Raw genomic sequence first — 18,523 nt, forward strand, 5'->3', positions numbered from 1 at the left:
TGATGAGTTTATTTGTAGATAGTATTTGTTAATCATTTGAAATACTATGCTTATATGATCGCATTGTATTTTGAGGTTTTGTAAAGGTTTTATACATGGAAACTATAATTGTAAGAATTTTGAATCAGGTAAAATAACCAAAAAAAAAATGAATTCCGAGGAAATTCCAAACGGAAAGTCCATCATCAAATAACAAAATCAAAAGCTCAAAAACATCAAACAAATGGATAAAATTGAGAATGGAAACGGGGAATGTGTCAAAGAGACGACAAACCGACCTAAGAGCAGAGGAACATTGTTTATCAATATTATGATTCGTTCGTGCTGTAAATAGTTATATGTAAAAAGAGGAATATATGCCAATGTATGTTATAGTAATGATGCATTGCATTGAAGTTGCAGAAGAACCATCACCATTGTCAACTTTTGTCAACAAAACAACTTGTAAGAATACAGAATGACTTTAATCTATCATTTGCTCTGAAATCTTTAATTGTGCAGTTCTAATATTTCGATAACATAGCTAAACAGATGGGATTTTCTTATTTGTTGGCTCGTTATGTGTATAAGTGTTTATTTTAGTACCAAACCAACAGTTCACGACATAGTGATTCCTTAAGATACGTTGAAAACAAAATGTGTTGATGACCATATGAAATTAACGGAATGCATACATACAGACAATCACACGTGAACATTAGTTTTATACAATTATCACAAATTGATCTACATTTGAGGGTATATTTCAAATAACTATATTTAGGGTTGAGAGCTCACAAACATGTTTAACCCCGCCGCATTTTTTCGCCTGTCCCAAGTCAGGGGCCTCTGGCCTTTGTTAGTCTTGTATTATTTTAATTTTAGTTTCTTGTGTACAATTTGGAAATTAGTATGGCGTTCATTATCACTGGACTAGTATATATTTGTTTAGGGGCCAGCTGAAGGACGCCTCCGGGTACAGGAATTTCTCGCTACATTGAAGACCTGTTGGTGACCCTCTGCTGTTGTTTTTTATTTGGTCGGGTTGTTGTCTCTTTGACACATTCCCCATTTCCATTCTCAATTTTATCTATGACAGCGTTATCTTTTGGGGTATGTTAAGGATCTTTTAACTTTGGTAAAATGATTGTTTTTATTTTAAAATTTATATTCAAGTAATATGAAACAGAACGTACAATCACTGTATGATTGGGATATGCAAACAAAAATACAGCGTTATCTTTGTTAATTTTTAATCAACATTTATCATATACTGTATTTATATAAACTTTCATTTTCGAACCAAATCTGAAATTTCAACCAATTTGATCTAAACTATTATTCTCGCCGTCATTGCAAGTTATAATGGAATATTCAAAAAGTATTTTCAAATGGTTTGCTTGCCTTGATTTTCTCTTTTATATGTTTGAAGGTAAGCTTCTAAGCTACTTTTGTTTAAATTTTGGCTAATTGCCAACATTTATAACACGGATTAATTCAAAGTGTTGATACAATTTGTCCGCAATTTCTATCCATAAATCAACTTTTCATATCCTCCTACTGGAATATTTGTTATCTTATTCTTACAATGAGTAGGCTTCAATGATTTTACACTAAGTTGTAAATCGATTATCATTTGGGGTTTCAATGCACTTTGACTTAGTTCTTTTCTTGGCATCTTTAACTTTTTAATTCGAGCGTAACTGGTGAGTCTTTTAAAGACAAATGCGCGTGTAGCGTAAAAAATTTTCAACCTGGTAATTCTGATTAGTCTTACCTTATCATCAGACTGGGATAAGTTTCATTCTGGGAACTTCGTGTAGTATCAACGTATTAAATGTCATTGGTTGTTCTCTGTTATCACAACAGGGAGATATATATATTTTACAGTAGACTTTAGGTAGGATTATTTCAGTCATTAGATATAGTTGACAGATTGCTAATAGTATAAACGAAACAAACTAAACTATGAAAACATTACATTGACCAATGAACCATAAAAATGAGGTCAAGGTCAGATGATAATTCCAGACAGACTTATACACATTACAATCATTCCATACCATTCCATATAAATAGTTTACCTATTCTATTGCTTATATATTAAGGGGAAAACAAACCATAAGAACTTGACACTGAGCCATGAAAAGTGAAAATGCCTGCACCAACTCAGGAATATGACAGTTGTTATCCTTCGTTTGGCATGTTTCAGTTTTTGATTAAGACATTTGATTAGAGACTTTTCGTTTTGATTTAGACATTTGATTAGAGACTTTTCGTTTTGAATTTTCCTCAGACTACAGACCTTTTTTTTTTACTAAGGTCATATAAAACATGTCAGACTGGCATGTATATTGTTAAATATTTCCAAACAACAAAACTAGTTGACCTATATTGCACATAGTATCAGAAAAAAGATCTAAACACAAAAACCTAATTTAAACCACTGAACCATGAAAATGAGGTCAGACACTTCCTGTCAGTTGGACATGTTCATCTTACAATCATTCCATACACCAAATATATACCTATTGCTTATAACATCTGAGATATGACTTTGACCACGAAAACTTTATCTAATTAACTGATCAATGAAATGAGATCGAGGTCAGATGAAAACTGTCTGACAGGCACGAGGACCTTGCACGGTACACATATACTAAATATATTTATCCTTTAACTTAACCATGCAAATGAGGTCAAGGGCAATAGACACATAACAGATGGAAACCTCTTAACATAAGGCACAAAAAAAAAGTATGAAGCATCTAGATCTTCCACTCGTAAAATAAAAAAAAGCTTATAAGAAGTTAGTTAACGCCGTCGCTTTAGCCACCCGATCACTATTCATATGTCGAGTTTCCTGCTGAAAGATCGACATTAAAACTATTTTATAAACCAACTTTGTAGCAATCCTATCTGGCTTCATATGTGAGCGAACAAATTTTAATCAAGATTCCTAAATTTTAAAGTTTGGTTTTTGTATGTTTTATAGTACGAAGCCTTAGATAGGCAAGGGGAGGTATTAGTGCATATTTTTAAACACCTTTGAGGTCTACCACAGTATGACCTTATACCAAGTCAGTTTATCTTGACCTGTTTGTGTTTGCCTTTCTTTATATCTTTCTATGTTGGATGTGAATACGGTCATTTATACTGTTATAAAGTTTTTGAAATTCATGTAATCTCTGTTATGCATTTCTTGATTATTTTTCCAGAAATAAATGATATATGTGTCTAAAACCAATAAAAATTGTTAATCACTATTTTTTTTTCAGAAGCGGGAGCCCTTCGTAGTGGCCGTAATAACGGGGATAATCATTATTCATCTGATCACAAATATAGATCAGCGACTGTGTAAGTTTTATGTGCCCTTTCTAGCTACCACAAGTATTGTATTTTTTATCAAAACAGATAACTTGTTTTACCACTACTTGGTCCCACTTGTCCTACGGGTCTATTTATCATTAACTAGTGTCATATTTGCCAAAAACAAATACTTCAGAACCGGTATCGGGTATAATATGTGATGCCATTACCATCTGACACATGTTATAACTGCATATTAAAAAACACTTCTAGCAGGCTGATGTAAATGTACACTATATGTTCGATATACAAATTATTTTATGATAATGAGTAGGTGACCTCGGTTGTCCAGTGGGCTGAGTAGTCGAACTACTATATCACTAGCCTGTCAACACTGAGAGTTCGGATACCGAACGTAACAAATGAACTCGACTACAATCATAATTGACTAGGACTGTCAGTTTTCTATTCGAAAGTTGATGGTTCTCTCCGGGAACTTAAAAAACCTGACTGCCACGAAACAGCCCAAAAGTATTTAAAGTTGCTTTAAAACGCACAATCTATCACTTGCGCTTTTAGCTAAGAGCTTTGCATTGTATTAACGTGTTTTTTCCAGATCAACAGCTGCATTATGGGGATATGTAATTGGACCAATTATAGTTATTGTTATTTGTATGGTCTGTTGTTGTTATTGGCGACGTAAGAGAAGCTCGTATGAACACATAGAACAGACTAAGCGGTTAACAGCAGCAATACCAAGAATGACATCAACAGGTTTGTTATTCAGTGTAAATTCCTCATTCTAATTAATATCCGTCCAACGGGTTTGCGTTCTTGTCCTCCATGGCGGTCAATTCATTGTAAATTCATCATTCCAATGTACTTCCAACACATTTTTTTGTTTTTGTCACCAATAGCATCGATCCACCCATAGTGGCCTGTTAATTATAAATACATCATTATTACGTCCCACCGACAGGTTTCTTTTCTTGTCCTCCGTGGCGGTTAATTCATTGCAAATGCATCATTCTAATGTACTTCCAACACGTTTGTTTTCTTGTCACCCATAGTGGTCTGTTAATTGTAAATGCATCATTATTATGTCCTACTAATCGGTTTTCCTTTCTTGTCCTCTATGGCGGTCAATAATTCATTTTAAATGCATCATTCTAATGTACTTCCAACACGTTTGTTTTCTTGTCACCCATAGCATCGATTCACCCATAGTGGTCTGTTAAATGTAAATGCATCATTTTTCTGTCCCACCAACAGGTTTCCTTTCTTGTCATCCTTTGTGGTCTCTTCGTTGTAAATTCGTCATTCTAATATCCGTCCAAAAGGATTGCTTGTTTGTCCTCCATGGCCGTCAATTCATTGTAACTTCATTATTATAATGTCCCTACAACATATTGTCTTTTTTCTACTCCATATATGTTTGTTTGCCAAAAACTGATCATGCCAATGTACGTGTAACAGGTTTGCTTTCTTGTCCCCCATAGTAGTTGATTCTCTGTAAATGAGTCATTTTTATGATCCTCCATAGGTTTTCTTTCTTGTTATCCTTTATGGTTATTCATTGAAAATTCATCGTTCTAATATCCCTCAAACGGGTTTGCAAATTAAGCCAATGACAAATCTATAGAAGGGTTGTCCGATCTCGTAAGTTTATTGAACGACTTGATACAACAGGATACTAATGCATTATTAATCATCTTAATGTGTCTGTCCCTACCATGAGCCTATAAGAATGTTGTTGTCTTTTGGGACCGTCTAGATTTTTGTTTTCGTTTATGGCAGTGCAATGAATAATACCTTCTGTTTTCTCTTTTAAATGGTTCCGTTCCACATTTATTCAGTTCGAAACCTTTTCGGCATGGTTATCTTTAGTTGTTCGAGTCTTCGGCATGTGGCCTGTCACAGATAATTGTCTAATTCACAATCATTCTTAATCTCCTTTGTCATATTTGTATAATCTGTTCTGGAAATAAAATAAAGAAATTTGGTATGTGAAATGTGGTATTTTTTTATCACTTTAATAGTATAATTGCTATACGTCTGAAGCGCTTTTCTAAATTAACAGTCAACAGAAAAGTTCGAAAACCTTTAGAATTTTGTTGTCAAGATCGAGTTGTTATCTTTGTCATTTGGATGCTTTCTCGTTGACTTCATTATAGGTTTTACTTTGTAAATACAGCTGTATCATAAACCACGCCTCTTTTGGTGAGATATATAATATTCATACATATTTTGTCTTGGTTTTTCGTACTATAATTCCAAGATATGATCTCTATGTTTCACCTCATAGAGACATAGCTTGTTATGCACATGGTAGGCGGTGAAATTGAATCCTGTGTAAGACATAAATTGACGGTAGGGGAAGTGCAGTATTAAAGCATAAGTTTAAACTCTAAGAAGTTCGAGGCATATAAATGTTGAAAATATGCCGCACATATCTAGTATATATTTTTTTTTCACGAAACTTTATAGAAAAAAAGGCACAAAGGGAGTTCCTTTGGGAAACTGCATTGTCTATATTAACAGAAATGCAACCTATACGTACATGAATACAATGCTTTTTTTACAGATAAAAGAAAGGAACCAATAGTAATGTTTAGTTGTCATTCCAATCAACAACGACTTAATTCTTCACCAGCTCCGCCAATAGAAGATAGCGGTTTCCATGAATGACATGCAATCAACATGTACAATCATCCTTATATATAAACTATAAAAGACGTGTTTGTCACGGTTTACTTTAGAAGAAAAAACTTACGACCATGAAAACAAACATGTCTGGAACCGACTGCAAACAGATTGATAAAATTGTATTGAATGATAGTCTTGATCAACAAAATGCTCTAGCATTTGCGTTTACTTTCATAATTATGTGTTAATTCAAACTGTTTAGGTGTGAAAGTTTATAAGAAATATAAAAGCAATATAGCATAACTTGGAGGTGCATATGATAGAAGTAGTAAAATGTAAACGTGTTTTGCTGAGTCTAGTTTGATATTCTAGAATGATAATCAATCAATTAACAGATTTTCTTCTGATAACAGAAGACCTTGGAATCTAGCCCCTCACATTTGCCTTTTTAACTTTTTTTATTTTAACGTCACTGACGAGTCTTTTGCAGACGAAACGCCAGTCTGATGAACACAATTTTAAGCATGGGGTCTTTGATGAGTTTATTGTCAAATAAAACAAATAGCACTTGCAGTCGGAAGTAATTTCGTTATTTTTTACTTATTTCAATGCTTTATTTCGTAGCAGTCAATTGCAATGGTTTTTACATAATATTTTTTCAGTAATTAATTCGCGTTTCCGTTTTAAAGAACTTGTGCATCTTATTCATATTTTTTTTTTGAACTAACATCCTAGAATTAAATATTTTGTTTCTTTCTGTGATTTGTTCTAAATAAAAAAAAACTTATATTTATTTTCCATTATTTTCATACGTGTATTTGAATTATTGCTTGTGTCTACTAAATTAAAAAAAAAACTGTGCACTTTTAGAAAAGGTTTCGGTTTAAGCAGATGGCAAGATAAGTTTGATTTAACGTGAAGACCCACAAATAAATTACCAGTCAAGTGATTCAAGCAAACATTTATGAAGAAGCATTAAAAACACCAACCGATCAAACGTTTGAATATTAAAGTCTTTGTGGTTTGGTCATGGATGATACATGTATCAAAAATACTCGTATCGTTATTCTAATTTCAAATTTTATATCATTTATGTATCTATACCAGGAGAGCGTATTTTCTAAAGAAGCTTCAGTTATTTTTTTCTATTTACCAATAAATACGTTAAACATAATGGTGTGCCATCTTGTAACCCATTGCCGCTCCATAAATATTTAAAAGGTGATCTCAATCAAAGGTGTCATTGTGAGCGTTTAAACCAGACATCCAGTAGGGCTTCTTAATTTGTTATTGGTCAAATATAGTATGCGCAGAATACAAATGACCAATAACAAATCAGGAAGACCTATTGGTTGGACTTAGAATAATTCTGGATTTTTATATTTTAACCTTTGTCAGCATGTTGATAAGTACTTACCATCTCAGACCAAAGACATTTCTATTTTCTATAAGAAAAACGCAAACCTTATATCCTCCTACTGTCGACAGTAATTTTAGGAGTCATACTTGGGAAACTTTAGGAGGAAATTAAGGGGATAAATTTGGGAGACTTTGGAAGACTATTTTGGAGTAAATATATTTTCTTTAGTATTAAAGAAATAGATTGTCTTGGTGAAAATCATAACAAGTTATGCTGATAGAAACTTGAAATAGATGTTTTTGATTTAAGGCTACATACTTTTATGGGTGTTCTTTTATTGAGACCCTTCTAAGCCTGAGTGAGCTATACGCTAATGATAGTTTTTAAACTAGTCGAAATTTACATAGTGGTTACTCTGGATTGTTGATAGTTATTTTGAATAGATATTGTTAATTTAAGGCTACATACTTATATGTGTTCTTTTATTGAGACCCTTTGTAAGCCCAATTGAGCTATATGCTATAAAACTGTAATTGTTTAACTAGTTGGAGGTAACACTTAGAGTTGTGACTCTGGTTTGTTGTTTACATTAAATAAGATAGACCAACCATGCCGGGAGCCTGTACAGCCATTCTTCTCCGCCATTTTACTTATAAATAAATAATTCGAACTCTTATATGCTATGTCTGCTGTATCTTTTATTGCTAAATAATACGCAACCTAGATAGACCTCTAGAGTCTAGTTTAACGAAGATGTAAAGTGTCTTGGTTCGACGGTATTCCAATTAGACGTCGGGCCTTACATTATACAGCAAATCATCATACCAATTAAATTCCTATCCCCATATATAGCGTGTCTTATTCGTATTTGGCAAAACCTTTGGGATTTTTTTTTAAAAGCGTATTTGATAAGACCTACCTAGTGTTTTAATTGTATCTTTCTAATGCGATAAGTTTGGTGCGGATGAACGCTCGTCTGGTGTATAATTTGTGTTTTCTGGTATCTTTGATGAATTTGTATTGCTGTAAATAGTTTACCGCAAATTTTCTGGTAGTGGGACTTTATAACAACTCATGATTATACTTGGAATTTTTCGTCACAATAACAAGTCTGCCAGTTCATATAAAATTTGGAAAAAAATCTACGTTTAAAATGTTATAACTTACAAACAATATAGATATAGGGTCCTACTAAAATGCGCCCGGGAGCGCCTGGGTAAAGAAAAAGCGCCCGGGGAAAAGAAAAAACGTCCGGAGAAGAAAATATAGCGCCCGGGGAACAGAAAAAGCGCCCGGGGGAAATATATAGATCTTTTATTGGCATGAGACAAATTTGTTAAGTCATGAACATTGATTTTTTTTAATTTTAGACAAGTAATTTACAAATTCAGATAATAGACATTTGTAATAAAGCACAAATACAAGTATGAATATTTCAATTTTAACAATAATATATGAATACTTTTCGAAAGATTGATAATAATGGATCACAGTTTATGCGGAAGATTTATAAAATGTAAGACATCAAAAGACATGTTTTTCAAAAACGATATCAAAATGAAAAATGTATAAGACAACCCAAATTTCACAGATAAATATTAATTTAATCAAAATTAAAATTAAAAGAGGTACACATAATAAATCAGCACATGAAAAAAAGCAGTACTATACATGTACCGTAGTTAAAACAAGGGGGCAAAAAACAGGTGTTTGGTTTAAATTTAAGCATCGTACATTTATATTAAGGACAAAACAAGCAATTATTAGTTATTTTTTAAGGAAAAAAAATATTGTTATAAAATATTATTATTTTTTTCTCCCGGGCACTAATTTTTTTCTCCGGGCGCTAATTTTCCTTCTCCGGGCGCTTTTTCTTTTCCCGAGCGTTCCGGGCGCTTTTTAGTAGGGCCGAGATAAATCCTCTTGACTGTCCAATCTGGCCTGCTGGAATATGGATTTGTACGTGGTTTTTAACATTTTTTCAACAAGACAACAATTAAAATAGACGTCCAAACAGCTTAACAGTTAACAAAACAGTTCAATTCACTTCATTGATAAGTTGTAACAATTCCTTAGTGTGGAATATGGTAAAGCATTCAGGCAGGCAAAGCAGTTTTCCCTAATCATTACAGCCAAATTTAGTTTGTTCAAGTCTTCCCCTGCGAATGCCACATTGAATGTTCTGCGACTAATCATTTTGTAATATTTAAAGTAAGGGAATGCTATAGATGATTATTGCCCATAAGGAAGTTTAGAAGCATTGAATTTGGCCATTTCAAGTAGAATAAAGAGACCCCTCTTACTCCATTTGATTATTTTGTGACTCCCAATAATACTGGTAAAATTTGCAACAGCTTTTGGACACACAGTTTTGCCTCGAGAAATCATCTGCATTGGTCTCAGCACTTTGGCTTACTGTTGTCATGTATTGTTTACAAGAAATTTACATTTTTTACGACTTTCCAATCTGTAGCCACAAGACATTCTTTCTGGTGGAATTTCATATCTCCAAGTTGATTTAAGCCTTCGGAGCGTTTACACATTGTCAACATGTAGGACCCTTCTGTTGATACGGACAGTTCCACAAGCTGCTGTATCGTAATTTTCAAATAAGTCTACAAAAAGTTCTGGGCTTGAAAAAGTAATTGTCTGTGTCGACATTGTACCCTTTACCTTCTGTGTGTGCTTCCTGAAGACACCTTTTCACAACATTACTGGTAAGGTGTAATTGAAAAGTTGCAAGTCTCCCTGTTCATGTCTATAAACGATATATGGAAACTTTGAGACTCGGCTAGCATCCACACTTTTACTCTCCGTTTATGTGGCCTTGAATACATTTTTTTTTTTAAATTGAACTCTACCTTTAAACGGTATGATACCCTTTGTCTACAAGTCGTTTCTTTAATGGTTAAAGCAGGCATTGACGTGATCAATCAGGTGTTTGACCATTTAAAACAAGGGTCATAATTTTCAGCACCTGGTAATGGCTTTAGCTCTGAATTTGCAAAGTGGAGATATCTGAGTGAAACTGTCACGACTTATGGTGTTTGGAAATACAGGAGTATCAGTTGACCAGTACATTTTGGTACATGGTTTCCCATCAACATCCATTTGGAAACAGAGGCCAAAAAAGTATTCATTTCAGCAACTTGGGGTCTTTTCCATGCCATTTTGTTTTGATTTGAGTGTTGCTCTTTTTTTACTTTAGGGCATAGTGGTCACTTTCGTCAATCAAATTTTCAATAAGCATGCCAGTTACGAAAAGATTTAATAAAGACCATTGTCTTATGGGATGATTCTAGTTGGCCCTGAGATTCCAGAAGGTGTGATAAAGTGAGGCATTCTTGATCTTAGTACACAATATTTCAAGCTAACCATTAAGACTTAACCGGCATCACGGGCATGCCCAGGAATACCATCATTGCCATCAATGTCTGATGTAGGACCGTCGAAGTGGTTAACGCATCCAACTACTATCAAAAAGGTTCCTGGTTTGATCCCCGTTCCGGTGTGAAAATTTCAATGAATGAATTTGTGACTCTCCCTCGTCATCATTTGCAAGTATGGTCTTCAGAAACGATGATAGTCCGTCGCAAGGGGACAGTAAATTGCTGACCTGTGTTAAGAGAGAGCCATATCTCTTGCACGTAAAAAAAACACCCATGTAGATTTTGAAAAAGAGCAGGGTAATGCCTCTACAAGGCAACACTTGCACCCTCAAAGTGGAAAGGAATTAATATAAAATACAATAACTTCCCCCCCCCCCCAAAATACATAATAAACCAGATGCTCCGCAGGGTGCAGCTTTATACGACCGCAGAGGTTGAACCCTGAACGGTTGGGGCAAGTATGGACACAACATTCAAGCTGGATTCAGCTCTATATTTGGATTGTGATTAAACAGTCCGATATGCGGTTTAAATAGAACAAAAGAATTCGACCTCTTGTGTTTAGAAGGTAGAAAGGTGAAATGAACTTTGTATACGGTTGTCAAGATGTCACAAAAGTTACTTTCCGTAAAGTCATTATAAATATTTTCATTCACGTTGTTTACTTTTAATATTGTACAATTGTTAACAATGCAACTTGCAAACAATCGTTTTTAAAACGACCATAAGTCAAGCTGTTACGTCATTTAGGGGGTCTCCTTAAAAACTGCTACTTTTTTTTGCCCGACATAGAAAAAATCTGGGGAAAATTTCAAAAATTTAGAAATGAATTGTCAATCGTTTAAGACCATTCCCAAAGTGGCACACCTAAAATTGACATTTGGACGCAATTTCAAAGTTGGATATTATATATCGGGGTTTTGTTAATTAATTTACGCATCGAACACACCCGTCCTATATATGTAACATCACATGACTTTTAAGTGATTAAAACTATTTCTTTTTAAACAATATTTGCATGTCTGACATGTTTTTTTCTTAAACAATTACATTTACACCGACAGTCATAATTTCTGTATTATTTTAAAAAGTTTTGTTACACATTTTGTTACATCTTAGTTTATACAGTAACCCGGATTGGTTGATCATTGTGAAGTTGCATATATTTATATCGTTGTATTCCTTTTGTTTGTGTTAACCAATTGTCGTTCGGAATTATTTTTTATACATCATTTATTGATCTTGCAATTTCTTGTAATTTAGTTTGCGTCTTATTTCTTTGGTGTCATATTTTGCGATGTTTGTGTTCGATCATACAGTATAAGTCGGTAGTTGCCCGCGAATGGATTTTTTTTTAAATTTCTTGTGACTCTTTGCGTCTTATTTGTTGATTGCAGTTGGTTTTTGTTTTGTGTCGTGTGATTTTGTTTTTGTTTTGATGTGTTTGCATCTTAGATTGGGATTGCACTGAGTTATTTCATGATTTCTTTTGTGCTATATTTTCGATAAATGTTTATTGCCCCACCTACGATAGTAGAGAGGCATTGTTTTCTGGTCTGTGCGTCCGTTCGTTCGTTCGTTCGTCTGTGCGCCCGTTCGTCCCGCTTCAGGTTAAAGTTTTTGGTCATGGTAGTTTTTGATGAAGTTGAAGTCCAATCAACTTGAAACTTAGTACACATGTTCCCTATGATATGATCTTTCTAATTTTAACGCCAAATTAAAGTATTGACCCTAATTTCACGGTCCACTGAACATGTAAAATGATAGTGCGAGTGGGGTATCCGTGTACTATGGACACATTCTTGTTAGTCTATCTTATAGCATCTTACAATTGGCTCACTCTATTTTTCTCATACATGCTCACTATTAAAAGTCAAGTACTATAATAGTACACCGGTGTCTTCATATTTCATGTACTACACATGCGTATATATATATTACTCGAATGTGAAACATGCAACAATACTCTACCAACGCAAGCCAGGAAACAATCCATCAACAAGGAAGTAAGTTTATCATTTAACTTTAAAGGGGGTATGGTTTTCTTGTCTGAAATATATTTTTTTCTTTCAAAACTTAACAATATAAGGTTTTAGAAGATCAGAATTCATAATATTTTTTCTGGTTTTAAATTTTGCCTGACAATATTTTTTCGAACGAATTTTGGATCAGACGATATTTTTTTTTTGAATGAATCTTACCCCTCACTCTTTACCCCTCACTCTTTTTCACAATTTGAAGTTAAATATTCGTTCCCGTATGTAAATAACCAGCACAAAGATTTTCTTTTTTTATACATTTGAAGACTTCCATCGCACTGTTCAAACCAATATTCAGTGGCAGATCCAGACTTTTACATTGGGGGGGGGGGGGGGGGGGGGGGGCTGACTGAGTTAAGGGGAGCTCGCTCCAGTTATGCTTCAGTGATTCCCTATGTTTAATCAAACATATTTTTCCGACGAAAGAAGGGTTCAGATGATCAAGTTCTTTGAAGGAGAAAGGGGAAACTATAATGGCACTGCTATATCATCTCAGAAATTATATAAATTATTACCATCAGTATTACAAGGCTATGAAGGGTGCATTCACATCTCTTCTGTTGTGGATACGTTTGACAAATTATGTATATAAAAAAAATAATAATAAGTTCCTTTTGTGGCATAAGTTTATTCATATAGATTATTTCTCCTACATATCTTTATATATTGCTTTCTTTAGTTCAAATTGGAATCTCAGATAAGCATCTGGTACTTTAAAACCTCTCCTCTCTGTTCTATGCCTCTGGTCGACATGTGTAATTCGGAATAATTCCTGACTGTCAGATGTATAGCAGAACTTTCACATAACTTCTTGATAAAACTTCTGTCTATCTCCCTTTTCAACCCTGCAAACATAAAAATCGAACAGGCTATTAAAGAGGGGTTTCAACCACATGTTCCCCGTACAAACGGATCGGAACTAAGAGCTCTTTCCCGGATCTGCCACTGGATTTATACATCAGATGCATCACAAAATATAAACTAGTTATTAAATATACTAGAATATTAAATAAAGAAAAATATAAATCGAAAATGTTGAATTATAATTTATGTCTACGAAACCAAAAGTTCCTACTTAATTGGCCATGTTTTCAAATCATATCAAATGTTTTCATTGGTCGTCACATATTGGAATAATTGGTGGTAGGTACGCCAGGCCACACCAGTATCTTGAACAATTAATTTTAGGCGAAATAATACTGGTTTGTGCACCGATCATATTCACTGTAAAATATTCCTGCACATGCACACAGTTGCTTATAGTATCAATCAGTTGCTTATCCATGCTACAAAAGTAGTGGTACTCCAGATAGTGGAGGAAAGAATAAAGAAGAAGAAGAAGGTTGTTGCATATTCTTCAGAGCTGTATCTTGAACTAATGAATTGAAAAAGAGGGGATGTATACGTACTAAACATTTGTCTGTATTTTCAACATATCTAACAAACATGTGAGAAAAATTAGTTTTAGAATACGAAATATCTCTCTCATTCTGTAAACAGATATTGTAGGATTGTTAAGGTATTTTGGTGTTTTTAAACCCCCCCCCCTTTTTTTTTTGTAATATATACCACAAAAAAACATTTAGTCAGGATAAAGAACTAATAATGATAGTCCTATAATATAAGGCTTCAGAGTTTCATTTCATTTACATTCAACATGTTTATCGGATTTTTTTTTACTACCAATGTTGAACCGTTATTTTTATCGGATTTTTTTTTAACTACCAATGTCGAACCGTTGAACCGTTCAACATTGATAGATAACAAAAATTCGATAAAAAATGTTGAATGTAAATGATATGAACCTCCGGTCTTATATTAAAGGACAATATATAAGACTTCTCAGATTCATATCATTTACATCCAACGGTTTTATCGGATTTTTTTTATTACTATGAACCGTTCAACATCAAGAGTAAAAAAAATCCGATATAAAAACGTTGAATATAAGTGATATGAACCTCCGAAGTCTTATATAATTGCACTACGGTAAATAGAATAATTGAAATTCAGGTAATTGAGTGTGGGAGGCTATTTTAATCCACTTTATGAGTGTGTATTATATAATGTTACAATGTAACAAACCTATCGAACACACCGTGAAAAATAACATTATCTCCCCTGGAAACGCTTAACAACAAGATACAAAAAGCTGCTACCTTTTTTTGCCTTATATCACATAATTATGAAAACACATTACATAGAAAGGGAATAATGTGCTTGTGTACACGTTTGAATGTGTAGGTGGCACACTCAGAACGATCGTCTCTAGATTTTTTTTTTAAATTCGTCCCGGTCTTTCCGGGTTCACGTAGCAACACATTTCTTTCCTTACCAGCTATTCCTGATTATGAATAAATCCAAAACATGCATTTATCCCAAAGCAACAACTATTAAACAACTCACCTATACCAATGGTGATCGTCTAATTCCTATCTGATTCCTTTAATCGTACCTTTCTTGACGACACCTATCGTTGTACCGTCTACCATTGGAGGTAGCGAAATTACATGATTTGACAGGAGAGCGAAATAAACAAGGGGAGCAATTTTATCGAACCGCATTCCGGACTGTAAATAGTTGACACAGCATAGGTTTCTGACACAGAATGAATGTGGTCTAATGAACTTAAAATATTTTTTTTGCCTTTGAGCAATTCACTATGCTGAATATTAATCCTCTCAAAAAAATGTTTGAAGAAATTTTCTTTTTATTTATGAAATCTGAAATGAGAAAAATTTAACACCCCCCCCCCCTTTCCCATTTTTTTCACATCCCCCTTTCCCTTTTTCCAAAACTGATCTCAATTCAAATTTCTAATGGAGTTTGCAACAATAACTACTCATTTAAATACATCATGCTTGTTATCACTGAATGGTAAAGATTGTTTTAATTTATCAGTTGGTAGTAAAAAAGTTAATATACATTGTATATTGTATAAAACAATGATTCAAGTTGATTCAACTACTATTCTGGACAAAGAAAGATAACTCCAATTGAGAAAATTTCTTGCTATTGAACAATTAGATATTTCTTGCTATTGTGCAATACTGTGCAATTGAAAATATTTGCTATTGCACAATACTGTGCAATTGAAAATTTCTTGATATTGCACAATACTGTGCAAATGAAGATTTCTTGCTATTGCTGAATACTGTGCAATTGAAAATTTCTTGCTATTGCACAATACTTAATATAATAATTTTGGATCCTGATTTGAACCAACTTGAAAACTGGGCCCATAATAAAAAATCTAAGTACATGTTTAGATTCAGCATATCAAAAAAGCCCAAGAATTCAATTTTTGTTAAAATCAAACTTAGTTTAATTTTGGACCCATTGGACTTTAATGTAGACCAATTTGAAAACGGGACCAAAAATTAAGAATCTACATACACAGTTAGATATGGCATATCAAAGAACCCCAATTATTCAATTTTTGATGAAATCAAACAAAGTTTAATTTTGGACCCCGATTTGGACCAACTTGAAAACTGGGCCAATAATCAAAAATCTAAGTACATTTTTAGATTCAGCTTTCAAAGAACCCCAGGAATTCAATTTTTGTTGAAATCAAACTAAGTTTAATTTTGGAGCCTTTGGACTTTAATGTAGACCTTAATGTAGACCAATTTGAAAACCAATTAAGAATCTACATACAGTTAGATTTGGCATATCAAAGAACCCCAATTATTCAATTTTTGATGAAATCAAGCAAAGTTCAATTTTGGACCCTTTGGGCCCCTTATTCCTAAACTGTTGGGACCAAAACTCCCAAAATCAAACCCAACCTTCCTTTTGTGGTCATAAACATTGTGTTTAAATATCATAGATTTCTATTTTCTTATACTAAAGTTATGGTGCAAAAACCAAGAATAATGCTTATTTGGGCCCCTTATTCCTAAACTGTTGGGACCAAAACTCCCAAAATCAAACCCAACCTTCCTTTTGTGGTCATAAACCTTGTGTTTAAATATCATAGATTTCTATTTTCTTATACTAAAGTTATGGTGCAAAAACCAAGAATAATGCTTATTTGGGCCCCTTTTTGGCCCCTTATTCCTAAACTGTTGGAACCAAAACTCCAAAAATCAATCCCAACCTTCCTTTGGTGGTCATAAACCTTGTGTCAAAATTTCGTAGATTTCTATTTACTTTAACTAAAGTTATAATGCGAAAACCAAGAAAATGCTTTTTTGGGCCCTTTTTGGCCCCTAATTCCTAAACTGTTGGGACCAAAACTCCCAAAATCAACCCAAACCTTCCTTTTGTGGTCATTAACATTGTGTTAAAATTTCATAGATTTCTATTCACTTTTACTCAAGTTAGAGTGCGAAAACTAAAAGTATTCGGACGACGACAACGCAGACGACGACGCCAACGTGATATCAATATACGACCAAAATTTTTTTAATGTTTGCGGTCGTATAATAAATATAACTAAACTAATGTTTGAATCACCCAAATTTATGAAGCGGTCACTGTCATCACCTTTACCCTGCTGAAGTAATTGATGCTGATAACTAGCTGCAGTTTCATCTATTTCACCTTGTGAACAGTTTTTGAATTCTTCAGATGAATTTTTCTAAACCTTTTTTGACTTAAGTGACCATGAAACAGTGAAACAAGACTGTATACCTTCTCTTCCTTGTTTTAACAAATAAACAATGTGTGTCAATGGAACACAGATGATGCCCTCGTTTTCATATCATATAAAGGGACATAACTGAAGAACAGTAAAAATGACCCTACTAAAATTTGTACTTGATCTGTAGTTTGATGTAATAAACTGCTTCGCTGGGCGCAGCTGGAAACAACTACAGAGGTTCAACTGATCAAATATGGACACAATATTCAAACTTGATACAGGTCGGAATTTGGATTGCAATTAAATATTTGACATATTACAGGTTTCTGAATAAATGTAATCAAAGAACTTGAAATATCTATATATGGTTCAGTTATATGAATGAATTTATATTCAATTAAAGATATCTTGCTGTTGTGCATTACACTGTACTGTTGCGCAAAACTTAAGTAAATCTATAAACAAAGTCTAATTTCTTCTCAATGTCATTTTCGAAATTTATGAAAATCCATATGGTAGATTATATCAATAGTTATAAATAATTCACCAAAGTTTCATGAGATCTGCTGAAAGTATTTTTGAATTATTGTCCAAAAACTGGAAAATACCCCCTTTTTAAATGAATAAAACCCCATAACTCAGAAATGTAAAATCTAAAATTCATAAAAATCGAAAGGGAGCTCATGTCAATATATATAAACAATTCACCAAAGTTTCATGCATATTGGTTGAAGCGTTTTTGAGTTAATGTCCTACATGTTGACGACAGACGGAAAGACAGAGGATCAACAGTATACTATAATACGTCTCATAAACGGGTGTATAAAAAGTATTGTTTATACTTAGTTTCATAACATTTGGTTGAGGCAAAATACAACAATTCAGCAATTTTTTTAAAGGAGATTGATTGATTGATTGTTGGTGTTTTAACACAACTTTTAAGTGCCACATTTGGGCTAATTAGTTGTGGTAATTAGCTTTTTGTACATGTTTCATAACATTTTGGTTGATGCAAACTAAAGTTAAAGAAGGGGAAACAAAACATTTAGGTAATTTTTCCATTCGTTTAGGGGCATTAAAGTTACACAACCAAAATTCAGACTGCTACAGCGGGGACATAATAAAAATTGCAGAAAACACCTCTGTAGTGTCAGGTTACATGACTTGGAAAGTTAAATTTTTTATATTAACTTCTTATTTAATTTAACAGATC

At 33.5% G+C, this 18,523-nt stretch overlaps 1 protein-coding gene across 1 annotated transcript; it reads left to right on the plus strand.

The window, feature by feature from the left end:
• Nucleotides 1-1,274: 1,274 nt before the first annotated feature.
• Nucleotides 1,275-6,767, plus strand: LOC139493526 (uncharacterized). The gene is made up of 4 exons (XM_071282016.1): nt 1,275-1,411; nt 3,258-3,336; nt 3,905-4,062; nt 5,873-6,767. The coding sequence occupies exons 1-4, from the start codon at nt 1,345-1,347 to the stop codon at nt 5,974-5,976; spliced, it is 408 nt and encodes a 135-aa protein (XP_071138117.1). The 5' UTR covers nt 1,275-1,344; the 3' UTR covers nt 5,977-6,767.
• The last annotated feature ends 11,756 nt before the right edge of the window (nt 6,768-18,523 follow it).

This window comes from Mytilus edulis, chromosome 1, assembly GCF_963676685.1.
Source record: "Mytilus edulis chromosome 1, xbMytEdul2.2, whole genome shotgun sequence".
Lineage (NCBI taxonomy): Eukaryota > Metazoa > Mollusca > Bivalvia > Mytilida > Mytilidae > Mytilus > Mytilus edulis.

Excerpts from the sequence above, each read along its gene's own strand:
- LOC139493526 (XM_071282016.1), top strand. The coding sequence starts at position 1,345 with ATGGAATATTCAAAAAGTATTTTCAAATGGTTTGCTTGCCTTGATTTT. Across the intron at positions 1,412-3,257 it reads TCTCTTTTATATGTTTGAAG|AAGCGGGAGCCCTTCGTAGT; the intron begins GTAAGCTTCTAA and ends TTTTTTTTTCAG. Across the intron at positions 3,337-3,904 it reads AAATATAGATCAGCGACTGT|ATCAACAGCTGCATTATGGG; the intron begins GTAAGTTTTATG and ends TGTTTTTTCCAG.